The sequence below is a fragment of the Pagrus pagrus genome (assembly GCF_965226575.1).
Source record: "Pagrus pagrus genome assembly, chromosome: 8".
Classification (NCBI taxonomy): domain Eukaryota; kingdom Metazoa; phylum Chordata; class Actinopteri; order Spariformes; family Sparidae; genus Pagrus; species Pagrus pagrus.
In genome coordinates, this window is record NC_140192.1 from 31,229,983 (window position 1) to 31,244,697 (window position 14,715).

The following is a 14,715-nucleotide window of genomic DNA, read 5'->3' on the forward strand; positions in this document are numbered from 1 at the left end:
GCGTCATTCTTTAATTGGCTTTCCACATAGTAGTTTTCAGTGTTACTAACACCTATTCCTGCAGTCTGGGAACTTTAGTTTCTCTCATTATTCATTCTTTCTTTGGTGTTTAGCCTTTGTTTGATAGGACAGCCTAGAGAGTGACAGGAAATGGGGGAGAGAGTGGGGGAAGACAAGCAGCAAAGGGCCATGAGCAACAATTGAACTGGGGCAACTGCTGAGGGCTCACACTCAGTACATGGGCCACCCGCTCTACAAGGTGAGCTATCAAGGTGTCCTGGGATCTAAAATATTAATATGCATTTACCTTAACCATTGGTAACCACTGATGTCACCATATCAACCACCAATGAAATCTTCAGATGTTCCGGTACAATTTTTTTCCTTCCTGATACTGATTCCGATACGTGGACTCTGCGTATCAGCCAGTACCGAGTACTGATCCGATACCAGTGCATGTTAAACAGCTGTATATACTACTGACCCTGTATGGATGTGATATGATAAGTATCATTGTTGTATAGCCCGGCTCAGGTAAAACCTTGCAGAGAATGATTGCCATACAACATTCTTTCATTATCGAATTTGTAAGTCTGTCATAACCGAAAAAGAACAAATAAAGAAATCTAGGAATAAATAACATTTCCTTTAAAAAAAAAAACACATTAAAGTGCAGCCACTTTTTAAATAGAACAGTTTAAAACAGTAGTGCAACAGCAACTTAAATAAATCTGGGAAGAAATAATTCAATTAAAACTTACTCACGAAACTCGTTTGCTTGCAGCACTGCGCTTTGAAGGGCAAATGTTGATGGCGATACTGTGTCCACCCAGCGTGCAGACTCAGCAAAGACACGGGGAATACGTTGGAGGTCCAAATGTCAGTAGTAAAGCTGATTGCCTGCACGTCTTTCAGCCTACATGAAATGTGTTCCCTCACTGTCTCATAAAGTTTGGGGAGAGCAGTTTCGTTGTGCTCTTTCGCGTGATGCGTCTGCAAATGTTTTTTAAGGTTGCTGGTGTTGAAATTGGCGTCACTCGTGCCACCTCTACAAATTACAACCTTGCATACTGAACATGTCGCTGTTTTACTGGTGGGGTTATCCAAAGTAACATTAATATTGCCAAATAGCTGACATGTTGGTAGCTCCACCTGACTCACGCAAAATCAACTTCTTCTTCACCGCTCTATAAACAGTAGTTGCCATGAGCAGCACAGCGCAACTTTCTGTGTTGGCTTTTAGAGCAGAGAAGAAGAATTGATTTCCGGCTAACTGGGAAGTAGCAGGGTCCCTTTTCTAAATTACGTGGTATCGGATTGGTTCATAGGCTCACGTATTCGCGGCAGTAATGGCAGCATTTCTGATACTGGTATCAGAATCAGAACAACTCTAATTATAAGCGTTAAAGAATGCTTCTCGTTTGTCTTAAATGCATCTCATACTCATCTCTGTCTGTCCTATAGTACATACATGTAAGACACAAGGGCAAGAGAGAGGAATCGAGGGAACTTGTCTTTAGACTTCCTTCCTCTAACCCATCATGTAAAGTGACAGCACATGAGCCAGTAATGCTTTATTTATATCTGCATTTATTGAAACTCTGTTTGTAAATTCACTTTGTAGCTAGAATGGCACTCAGAAGAGTGCATACCTCCGCCAAGGCCCAACAGTCCCCTTTAATTGAATCAAGCCTAATCTAATATCAAACTCAATAACCCTGTATCAATCTAAACTGTAAAGCAGATTAATTAAAAATGACTGAAAGTGAAAAGAAAAATGTTTCTTTTCATTTTCAGTCATTTTTAATTAATCTGTATGTCTCTATGAATGATGAAATTTGATTTATGCTTCATTTATTAATCAAACCTGCAGTCAATCAGTTTCATCCATACAGGCCAACATAACAAATAAATAATTCACTTCAAAGCTTTACAATCTGTACAGCATAAGACATAATCTTGATTTACATATGGACAAACTCCCCAAAAACCCACCTTAATGGGAAAAAAACAGAAGAAACCTCAGGAATAGCAACAGAGGATTGATGATCTTTTTCCAGGACAGGCAGGCGTGCAACAGATGCCACATGTAAGAACAAACCAACAAAAACATCGCAGGATGAACAATTCATGATGACAAAATTACAGACACAGATGAATTGAGCACACAAACACACAGATAGGAGAACATAACAAAAAGAGACAAGAAGAGAGGCTGGATCTGCTGGAGGATGAAGATCAAAAACATCTGGAATGAGGCACTGACAGCCAGCAGAGAGAGAGAGAAGTCCAAGGAGAGCTGATGGCTGAGAGAAGTCTGAATGAAAAGAGAGGACAAGTAGAGAGAGGGAGAGAGAGCACACCGCTTGGTCACTTGTCCAAGGTTACAGTAGTCGAGTGTTGACAGGACAAAAGTAGACTTAAAGTGTGAGGCTTACAATAGAAAATGAGCTTTTTCTGAAGTCCTCATTCTACCTCTTGATTATGGAGTTGATGGTCCTACTGGTCATGTTGATTCCAGTTCATGGTCTAACACTTCTCATTGACATATCCATGATGACATATCCACGATGAAGATTTAAGACCTTTGCTCTATAAGTATCAGCCATTGGTGTCATTAACATGATGAATAATCCCCATTAAACTGAGGTGTTAATCCAGAATTAGTCCATATGGGCTGTAAAGGATTGGGGGTGAGGGTCATTCTGTCATCCATCATCAGACAGCTCTTTTTCCTGTCTTCTGGATCACTGACAGACTGGTAATGCGCTCTGACCATGCGGGTTGAGGTTGCTGTTTTGGCTGAATATGATTGGTGGATTCTCTGATTGAATTTTCAAGGGAGGAGTGACGCCTGTCTCGTTTCCTGCCGCCGTGGGACCTGGCTGTGTCCTCATCATCAGAGTGGCCATCCATCATGGCCCAATGGGCCCTCGTCTGTCTCTGCCAAAGCTGTGGCTCTCTGATGCAAAAAACTCAGTCCGTCAGTTTCTCATTAGGAGACCCCCAAGACCTCTTAGACATAAACTCTGGTTTCTGACAGGTGCTCTCGCCTTTTTATGCTTTGTCTCAGCTCTGTATGTAGAAAACCTTTAAATTGACACTGATATTGGAGATGAACATACAGTACAGTAAGGATTTAGGGTTAGCAATGAAAGAGTCAACCCCTTAGAGCAGAGAAGATTTGGTGTTGAATCATCCAAATAATATGAATTTTACATTGAAAATAACTAACTTATATTCAGTCCTTCAGAATCTAATAATCAGATGTTGATTTGTTTCAACAGTTTTGACACAAAGGTTCGTTTAGGCCTCGTGCTTCACTCCAGCATTGTGACATATCAAAGCAAAGGCATCAAAACTGAAAGTCTGTCTCCATAGAACTTCTGATCTGATGTGGCCAACATACAAGCTGCACAGACAATCCGATAACATCGGGTATCCTATCCTTTGACCTTGGCAAGGAACGGTTCCCTTAAAATCTCACTCAATTCCAACCCACAAATTGCTTAGAGGGAATAGTTCTGCCTGGCTTCTCTAATCATCAGCTGTAACACATATTTCAGGACTATTTATGTTAGTATGTCTAACTGTCCGGTCATCAACGGAGTGCATGCGATATACAGTAGGTAGTGCAAGATTTACTGTACTACCTCAGAAACCTCACTCTGTGTTCTGTGTAGGTTCTCTGGTTTTATGATGGTGAGGCTTCATTATCCCCTGAAAACCCTAACATCTAATACCTAGGCTGAATAAACTTCATAATAATAAACCCAAGTCACATAAAAGCTGAGTATCAACGTCCTGCAAATGTGTAATCTCCACAATCACACAACCAAGTCAAAACTCAGTGACACTCAGTTATTGAAATAACCACACAAGCTTAACAACAAGTCATCAACCAGATTCAGCTTCAGCAGTTTCTGTTCTTAAATTTAAAACGACTTTGAAGTTAATCTACTGTCATCACAGGGAGTCGAGTGAGATGACCTCATTCCTGACTGAGGTCATCTTTAGGTTCATCACAACCTAATTTTATTAAGGTTTGATGGTTTCAGTTCACAAGAATACAAAAATATAAAAGTCAAAAAGGTCAGCTCAATACAAAGGTCAAAAGCTCCCTCTTATACCTTCACAGCTCTGTATTCAATTTAACAAGGTCCATTTACAGTTTCAACAGCAGCAACCTTTAACATAGCTCTTTTTTCTTAGCAAACAATGTTATTCATAAACACATGGTAAAGATATCAAGGTGTCAGCAGAGTGTCAGGTGATTAACACCAGCCCATATATATTTTGGGTAAATATGTTTTAGGTTTAGACGACCCCCCTCTAGCCAGATTAAATAGGAATATTTAGAGTGAAATGGGAGGTAGGGTTGCTGTTGTGGGACAAACGTTAAATGAGTATCATTTCACTATCACACCTGATTTTCCCTGCTTTGTTGTAGATAAAGTATTCTTCAGGAAAAATGCAGAAGATGCAGCTTGTGTGTTCGAAGGAGTTTAGTTGCAAAAAAACTGAAACTTAGTATGAGTGTACATTCTCTTTATACAGAATCAACCAATTATGATGTGATTACAGGAAAACATCTGTTTCCTGTTTTTATGTACTTTCGGTACACACCTGTTTCCTGAAACCAATATGTCCCAATAAAAAGGAAATAACAAGAGTGAGCACTAACATGAATTTTGTCTTAATAAAACATCCATACACTATGTCCCCAATATATTCAGTAATGCAAATACACAAAAGCTTCTGCTTGGTATACCCACATCCCCATATGTACTTGGAGTTACTGGTTGTTTCCATTATTCCTTTTCACCATAGTGGTCCTGAAAACTCTCTTTCAGATGTGATTTAAATAAAAGTGATTGGGAACAACATCCACTGTCCTCTTGTAGGTTCAAACTAAGCTAATATGAAGATTGACAAGTCTGCATTTCTAATTAAGTGAGTGTCTTCCAAAGTTACAGTCTTTGTATTATGAAATTCTCTTTATACTTAAATGACAATGTTACTACTACTACTATTGATATGTCTGATGTCACTTTGAAAGATACCCTCTTGATTTGTCTGATTCTGTCTGAAGCGTGTGAAGCATCATATAAGCACATTCTGAATGTTACTGGATCTATGTCTGGAGGTGGTCTGGCAGAGCAGGTGGAATTGAGATATGATATTGATAATAATATCAGGTGTCAATACAGAAGCAGGTGATCGGATGTCATCATTTAGATAAGATATCCAGAGATGTAAGGTGTTGGTGTGAATTTGTTCATGGAGTTTTATGTTTCAATTTCTCTGGACTCTGGTGCTGTCAGATGTAAATGCTACAAATACCAGTGAGAGATAAAAGAAGGACAATAGTATGATAACGTTATAGTAAATACGTCAAGTGAATGCTCTCCAAATTCTCTTTGTTGTGAGGTTTGTGTATGTTTATCAGTGCAAGTGAATAAATCAATCAATCATTGCTTTTATGTGGAACAGCTAAAAGAGAAGGGCCAGAGGAACACAGGCCTCTACCTGTAGTGCTATTAATCCATCTAGATTGTTTTGGACGAGAGGCTATCTAACTAAGCTAACTAAGCTGGCTAACGTTACAGCTCAGCTCAGAAGAGGACACCATAAATGTTTATATCCCATACTGTCAGTAGATGCATACTTCCTTCTGCATGGTGATACAGTATGGGGTTGGAAGGTCTGTGGATTATCTTGAGTAACTGGGTCATGGTTTCTGGAAAGTGACATTACTGTTGACATATTTTTTTGGCACTTTGGGCACCACAAGTTGAGTGCCATCTAGTTCCATTATAATGGAGAGAAGGCAGACATCTCTAATGCCCATATTTTCAAAGCACACCAAAACAATCTAGATGGATAAAAAGCACTACAGGTAAGAGAGAAAGAAATGTATATCTGATATTGGGGTGAACTGTCCCTTTAAAGCAACACTAGGTAGTTTGGACTCATTACTACCCCAGGCTGGTTGAGATGCGCAATTATCTGTTACTAGTGTCGTAAATACTGTCGCTGTATGAGCATCCCTGGGGGAAATGAATACACGTGAATTTGTTGACGGAGCTGGCGAATCATGAAGCCTCGTTTGGAAACATCAAAAACATGAAACTTAAATCGAGTGCCAACAACAAGCTAGATTCAGAGATAGCAGTTGGTAGTTTGTTAGCATATAGGCTGCACAGCACATTAGCATGCTAGAATTAGACAAGACGTTCATAGTGTTTAAGTAAGTTAGTCATCGTTTACAGTCACTACACGAAAACATGCAAGCTGACGTTGTGTTTGGTGTAATAACTACAACCAACTCGGTACGACAACAGTAGCTAAGTAGCATGCTAATGTTACCGATAACAACAATAGCCTAACGTAACTTCCGACCACACTGTTCAACAATTATGTTGATTATCTGCATTAACTAAGGAATCTGCAACTTTTCGAGACAAGACGTTCATAGTGTTTTAGTAAGTTAGTCATCGTTTACAGTCACTACATGAAAATGTGCAAGCTATCGTAACGGACAGCATTAGCTTATCTCCCGGCTTTATTATGGTTATAAACTGTGGATAGTGCCCCAATGAACACCACATAACAACAAATCAACTCAAAGTAAAAGTCGGTAAGATAATAAATATGTATATATGTAATATATGACTTACAAATCCAGTAGCATCTAGGCTAGGTCGCCATCAGCTCTTTTAGCTCGCTCCACCGAGTGTAAGCTGGTATATTTGGCAATATTTATCCGTGTCCGGCTCATGTTCTATCACTTTCTCTTTTTCTTTTCTTCGCCTCCTCAGACAATACCTTCTTGTTTTTTTTTAGCTGGCTCGGCCATGGCGTTGGTTTACAAAAAATCCAAGTAGCTGCTGGCTAAATCCACAGACGAATAAACGTGCCGTAAAGCAGGTCACACTAGACTTCTTTACATCAGGTATGTCCCTACCCGCTCTGGGAAGTTACACAGTGTGGTTTCTGCCGGCGCGACCCCCCTCAGGCTGCAGGGGCGTCACCGTTCATCCATTTAACCGTTTTTCTACCACTTAACTGAGTTTAGAAATATTATTTTAAGGTCGAAAAACTACCTGGTGTTGCTTTAATAATTTTATTAATCTCATAAACCGCAACACAGAGTGTGCATGCTTATAGTTGTAATTTCCTGCAGTAACTCTCCATATTGTATTACAGTACATGCCCCCTTGCCTGCTGTGGTCTGGTATGTTTCAATGTTACACTGAGCCTCCCAGAGTCGCAGTATGCCCTGTTACACACAGGACAGTGCACTGTTGGTTTCACTAGCCTTTTCAGTGCTTGTCAGGGATAGTTAGGGTTAGTTGCATGAGTTCCCCCTGGTGACACAGTATCCACTCACCTGTAAACAGCAGGCCGACTTTCAGATGCTATCAGACATAGCTCTGGGGAGCAGGATGTTTACAAGGCAGCTGGAGGAAAGCAACACAAGATACAGTGCAGACCATTCACTGCTACTCATCGTCCAGTACTGCTGCAACAGTCTCTCCCTGTCTCCTCAGTGTGCTCAAAGATATATTGAGTGGAGGAAATACTGCTTCCTTGCGATACTGTAATTCTTTAAAATGAAAAAGATCAAATATAAAGATATATTTCATTAAGGTGCAGCAGTATCAGCAGTCTCACACATGGAACTGGTTGTGTGTGTTTGTGTGAGTCAGCACCTGTTATTTTCCGGTCTGTCTGCAGTGTGTTGGGCAGTATGGGTGTGGTACTGCTGTTGAACTGATGGCTGTCCTCAGGCTAACACTTGTAGGGGCAGAACAGAGCTACTAATGGCTTTTCTATTGCCTTGTGTGCTCTCTCCATTCTGTTAGCCAAAGTCTGAGGCAGCCTTGTCCCAACAGCAGCTAATGCACAACTACACCCAGTCCTGTGCAGCCACTTCCAGTTCAGAGCTACATTATGCCAGATTATTCCACTTCTGTAATACAGTGCCTTTGTGTAGGGATTCACTGGCAGCAGTTCATCATAGATCTCCAACCCCTTCCCTTCCTGTTCCTAATCAAAAGACTAAATGGAAGAAAGCTAATTAAATTGAGTTTTTATTAAGGATAACAGATACCAATTTTACAAAGCTAGCTTGATCTGGATATAAAAAAATGTGAAGGGTAACTTGTGAAATAAACATGCTAAGATAAATACATGATGAATTATAATTGCAAATTAAACTTTTCTTTAGATTTTTTAATTAAACCAGAAAAGCCTCATAAAAGATAACTCTGCTGCTCCCAGAGCGCGGTGCTCTAAACAATGGAACAGTATATTATAACAGCGCTCCCAATTTATGAACTGTCTAGTTCAGGGGTCTGCAACCTGTGGCTCTGGAGCCGCATGCGGCTCTTTTGCCCCTCTGCAGTGGCTCCCTGTGGCCCTTACATTTTACATGGAAATGAATAATATATATATTTTCTATCATCATCACATTTTTAGGCCTTACATTCTCAGACAGTAAAAATGCATAGCCTACACACAGAATTGTATCTGTTCTATCAAGTTGTGATTAATTGAATGATCCTCAGTTAATATGATTGTGTTTTATGCTCAACAAAGAAGGATTAACTGAAATGGACTAAAATAAAATGTATACTGTCCTGTATTTTCAAATCTAGGCTGCCGCTATGTGTTTTATTTATTATCAAATGAGGCTACCTTTTATTTTGTACATTTTCACAAACACAGGGAGGACTTAAGTAGGTCTGCATTTATAGCTCTGTATTGCTACTCTATTTCTATTTATTGTAGGCTAGTTCTTTTATTTCATAAATGCACCAAAACATGGCATCATTGAAATGGAGATGCAAAGTACAAGTACCTTATACTGTAAGCATAACTAGCCCACTGTAGAGTTGCCACATGATGTGAAAATATGAATGAATGCTCATTTAGGCCTATTGATAATCTTCTTAGGCTAATTTAGACTTTCTAGGCTGTGTTACCTTCATCATAAGGCACAAATATGTTTTGCGGCGCCAGACAGATTTTTTTGGCGAGGGATGGCTAAAATGGCTCCTTTGATAGTAAAGGTTGCTGACCCCTGGTCTAGTTTGTGCCAGAGTGCGCTCTGAAATGAATATTTAAGAATGCACTATATTTACCCTGTCATTTCATTTGATTATGGCGCAAGATGAAAACTCATGGAATGACATAAGTCAGTGAGATTCATCCTCTGCTGACCATGAATATCTTGTTAATACAACCCTGATTCCTGAAGTTGGACCACTGTGTAAAACGTAAATCAAAACAGAACGTGATCTTCAAAAAAATCTACTTTCCTTCTTTAGAATTGCTTTACGAGTTTGCCTACATCACATAGTGCTGCTGTATTTGTCCACCTTAATACACACACACTGGCTGGCCTCGCCTTTCTTTTGGCTTTCTACTTCAACAGTAAATGTTTTAGAAAGTTGCCCAAAAAAAACAGTTTGTATGTACAAAACAACAGCATAAATAGGCCTACATTAAATAGGAGAGGTCGCATCACAATCAGTGTGTTTACAGAATGGATGTAGCACCAGAGAGCTTCTCTCTGTCTGCAGAACATGTGTGATTGACAGTAGAGGGGAGGAAAAGAGGGAGGGGAGATCACCCAGTTAATTGATTGCAGATAAAAACAGCATATGTGTGGGAAACACTGCCATGTTTCACACAAGTTGGCATAGAAGCAGCAAAAGACTGTGACAGTTGTGGAACGCTCCAGAAACACCTGTTTGGAACATTCCACAGGTAAACAGGTTCATTGGTAACAGGTGATAGGATCATGATTGGGTAAGAAAGGGGCAGCCATCATCTAAAGGCTCCGTTGCTTACATGCATGGATGGGGCGAGGTTCATCACTTTGTGAACTGTTTGCAAATAGTCCAACAGTTAAAGAACATTTTTTCAATGCACAATTGCAAGAAATGTAGTGGTGTCACCACCTATAATCCGTAACCTGCCGTATAGTAATCCGTAAAATTTGTCACACTACCCTCATTTACAGTCCCCATTAACTGAAAGGCCAGATGTTAAATATGAAAAACAGTCAGGTAGAGAGGGACTTCACTGTACGTATGGCAGAAGTCTACTTCAAATAGTTCCTGGAGCATTAGGAATAAGCATCTGGAGACCACACAGTAAGTATCCACATCAGGAATGGGGAACAAGAACGGAGGTTGTTGACAGGAGACACATACCCGTTGTGGCAACCGAATCCAGACTGTGTAGCTGCACCATCCCCACCGGAGACCATAATGTTGTTATCTTGGATACTGGAAGTTTGGGTCAATAGAACCTCAGCATGCTGAGATTAATCTTAACAAGTCATTTAAACTCAAATGGATTCTTCAGTCCTGTGGAGTTGGGTTTATCTGCCACAATCGGGATTGATAATTCCCTTCTGAACACATTCAAGTGACATAAATAATAGAATAACTTTTTTAATACCATACTCTGATTCATATTTTGCTTCCAAAAGTGTCACACAAGTTATACCATACTATCAAACAGAGGTACTAAGTCCATCCATCCAGCTGCTTATCTGGGTTTAGGTTACAGTGTGATTATTATTAGAGCTGCAACGATTAGTCGATTAATCGATTAGTTGTCAACTATTAGATTGATAGTCAACTATTTTCATGTCACTTATTGATTTTTTAAGGAAAAAAAATAAAATGCACTACAGTAATTTCAGCCTCTTCAATATGAATATTTTCTAGTTTCTTTTGTCCTCATTAACAGTAAACTGAATATCTTTGGGTTGTGGACAAAACAAGACATTTGAGGACGTCATCTTGGACATTTTTTTCATTTTTTAATCTTCTAACTAATCAATTATTTGAGAAAATTATCAACAAACTAAAGGGTAATTCTGGTATTTTTAAACATGGGCCCTCTGTTAACATGTTTTGGTGTGTAAATGACGCATACTTACCAAAAGTTTTGGAATCGGGCCAGTGGATCTCCTCAGCTAGTGACACAACTGCAATGGCTGCAACGTAATCTATAGGGGCTTGTCAAAATCATGTAAATAGTCAGCCATGAAATTCTTATTGCAGTTCTTCTAGGTAAACTCCAACCTACTCTCCACTGTCCTCTTCCTACAACAACTTACCTCTGGCGAGATTTCAGTGAGACTTCTCAGGAAGTGGCTTGTGTTTCTGGTTACAAAATAGATCTCCATAGGAATCGTCTACAGCCGGACTGTTCAACTATATTGTTCAGGGGGCCACATTATCAGAAAACTAAGGGCCCAGGGGCCAGACATTTCACAAAAGTTTGCAAAAGTTTAAGATGAACTGAGTCTACAACAATAGCAGCAACAATGCACCTTGCTGGTTTGAAGGATTTATTGTGGAAGAAATGTCAATCATTCCAAATATTTTGGTTTTAAATTGTATTTAATTGTAAACAGAACTGATCGGCAGGCTGGTCTGATCTAATCCGCGGGCTGGAGTTGAATAGACCTGATCTACAGACTGCAGAGCATCTTCGTTCCTCAGGCTGTGAGACTCCTGAACTCATCCTCAACACTCCACCTTGAGTTGTTTATTCTTGTGTCTTGATTATTTTTTTGTTTGTTTGTCTGTTTAGTTTGTGTGTGTGTGTGTGTGTGTGTGTGTGTGTGTGTGTGTGTGTGTGTGTGCGCGCATGTGTGTAGCTTAGAGAACTAGAACTGAAACTTCATTATACAATCTAGTGTTGCGTAATTACAAATTAATCCTGATCTTGAAAAGCTGCTGTTTTCAAATATATTGAACTTTTTTTAAAACACTTTTTCCTCCACTGATTGTTCTTTCTTATCCTCCTGTCATTGGTACTCAGTCTTGCATGTCATACTGTATGTGAGCGTTTTACCCTCTAATTAAGCTGCTTTATACCTCAATTGTGTGGATGTGCAATTATAGTGCTGCTTAGTTAAAAAACAGTCATGAGAATCTCCCTTTATCTGAGAGACAATAAGCACATTTAGAAATTAACACACGCTTCTGAATGATAGGAAAGCCTCACAATGGTTTTCAGTAAATGAGCACATCAGCAGACAATTTCCAGCAATCAAATTAACCTCCCGAAGCAATTATCTGAGCATGAGTGCCTACTGTAAAGAATTCTGTAAACATTAATACAGTAGAAAGCCCTCAGGCAGGGTGGAAGTCACAATGGAGAACATGAGCCTCACATTGTGACTGCCGCTTCTGTCATTAGTGCTTCACCAGCAAACCACACACAAATAAGCACACCTGTCCTCCGCACCAACGCCAATACCCATTTTATTGCCTTGTACTTCCAAAGGGAGCCAGTGATTTGACAGTAGAGACAGAGCAAAGTGATAATATCATCCATTATAGCAGTGAAGCCTGTCTTTTTTCCCGTAAGAGTCACAGCTAAATGAGTAGAAGAAGCTTTGCTCCAATCAGCACTTCTATGATGAAGGGTCTTCTGAGGTCTGGATGTTGTCTCCAGACCATCAGGATGCGAAGCTGTAATGCCTTTGAAACCACAAAGCAATGTGTTATATATGTATACTGTCAAGTATATGACAGTATACAGTAGTGTCCAAAAGTATGTGGGCACTCCTGTCTACATGCTTTTGTGTACTTGTAGGGTGGGCCTGCTTATCTTGGGCTGAATTTCCCTCTAATGAAGGGAAATCTTAATACAGAACAATATTATTGATTGACCTGCACAGAGACCTGACCTCAACTCCACCCTACATCTCTGGGATGAACTAAAACTCTGACTGTGAGCCAGACCTTATCATCCACATCAGTGCTGGACCTCACTAATCCTCTTGTGTGTGAATGGGAACAAATCTCACCAGGTTCCCACACCTGGGAGTCAATCTGAAAGTTGAGGCTCTGAAAGTGCAGCAAAATAATGCCCATTGTCTGAAATCACATATTGCCATTGCCATCATATATTGCCATGATTTTAATTCTTTCTACATACTATTTCCATGTATTTATTTGTTATTTTGTCCATACCTGTATGGTAAAGAGTTTCAGTGGGACTTGTCATTTACTATCTACTAATACTGACACATTATAAGGTCTCTGAACATAATTACTCATTTACGTTAACTTTAAACATGGATGTCCTGCAAATATCCTAATCATAAGGATGCTTTGTCAGTGGACTTCCAATTTTTTGACAGTTTCTGTGCTCTTCTTGTCAGAGTCTCACATACAGTATAATGGTGATAACAGGCCCTGACACGCCAGGCCAGTGGTCAGCTGTTGACCGATGTTAGGGCTGTCGGTGAGCGTCTGTGACCCAATTGTTGCCGTGTATCCATTTTATTTCTTATAACACCCCGGTTATTTAGTAATTTAAAAGCTTGTATTTTGAAGCAGCATTACAGGAAACATTGCTGACTCCTGCACAGACTTGTTTGAGGGGTAGATGGGTGGATGACTTGGCTCTACTCCAGTCCAGAGCAGGTCCATCACTGGCACGTCTCGACTCTACGTCTCGCTGTAAAACTGGTGATAGTAGCTGGCCATCAGCTGTTGTCTCTGTAGTGTGTTCAAGTGCAGCTTTTTGGCCGAGACACAGGAGACATGAAACGATGGTTGGCCTATGTTGTAGCTAGTTCTTTGATGTCAGTTTGTGTGTGCGTCTGGGCCAAAGAACTAAAGTGGGTATTTTTTATAATGTAAGGTGTTTAATTTACTTTGAAAATAACGATCATTGCAAAATGTGAAGCTCTATAAGCATAAACCAAGCCCTCTGAGATCACTAATATTTTAACAGGTCAGATAGAATCTGATCTCTTGAGAACATCTTCATGAATTTGAAGGATAATTCTGGTGATATTCTACATTTGTCTTCCTGGAGACATAACATTTTAGGCAGTAACAAACTTCTTTTCATTTTCTCTCACACAATGCCTGCCTTATGGCAACTCTGAGGGGACACCTTTCTTTTTTGAGAGGGCCTTTTAAATCACAATGTCACAATGGTACAGCGCTCAGAAGATGATGACTGTCAGCCATCGGCTGGCGTCATCCATTGACCCAACCCTTATGTGCACCAGCCTTATCCTTTAACTGCAATAATGCAATAGCATTAACAGTTCTGTTCTTTGTCTCTGCTGTTTGTCTCTTTTATGTGGTCAGGCCAACGATGCCTCAGGGAACACGTGGAACTGGCTGTACTTCATCCCCCTCATCATCATCGGCTCCTTCTTCATGCTCAACCTAGTGCTAGGTGTGCTGTCAGGGTGAGTACAAACTGTGACACTGACCTCAGCTGAGCTTTTTGTTGCTTTGTTTTTTAGCAAGATGTATCCACATTTAACCAGACCTGTTCGGCTGCCTTCCCTCAAGATGAAATGAAATGAGAAGTCTTTGCTTTGGTAGTTTCCCATTTTTATTTTGCTGATGTAATTTTGTGTTTGTCTATGTCTAATTGTGCCTTATATGTAAACTCTACTTTTTTACTCACATTGCTAAAAAAGATAAGCTATAACTCCAAAACAACACACTGGAATGGCTGCATGGATTCTCAGTAATAACGTCAGGTCAGCACTGTAAAGATGGTTGTACACTCACTCAAACGTATTCAAACTAATGAGAGGACATGCTGAAAAGAGGACAGGATGAATCTTTGTGGCTGGTAATTATGTTGTTCCACCTCAAGATGAATAGTTCTGCTAAAAAAATATTACTACATTATCTCACAAAT

The 14,715-nt window shown here is 39.9% G+C and overlaps 1 protein-coding gene across 1 annotated transcript in view; it reads left to right on the forward strand.

Annotated features, from left to right (window-relative positions):
* Nucleotides 1-14,715, forward strand: part of cacna1ba (calcium channel, voltage-dependent, N type, alpha 1B subunit, a) — a 164,533-nt gene that overhangs the window by 45,678 nt on the left and 104,140 nt on the right. Inside the window, exon 7 of the mRNA XM_084359949.1 lies at nt 14,148-14,251. Within this exon, the coding sequence (XP_084216075.1) occupies nt 14,148-14,251 (104 nt within the window). The remainder of the gene's footprint in view (nt 1-14,147; nt 14,252-14,715) is intronic.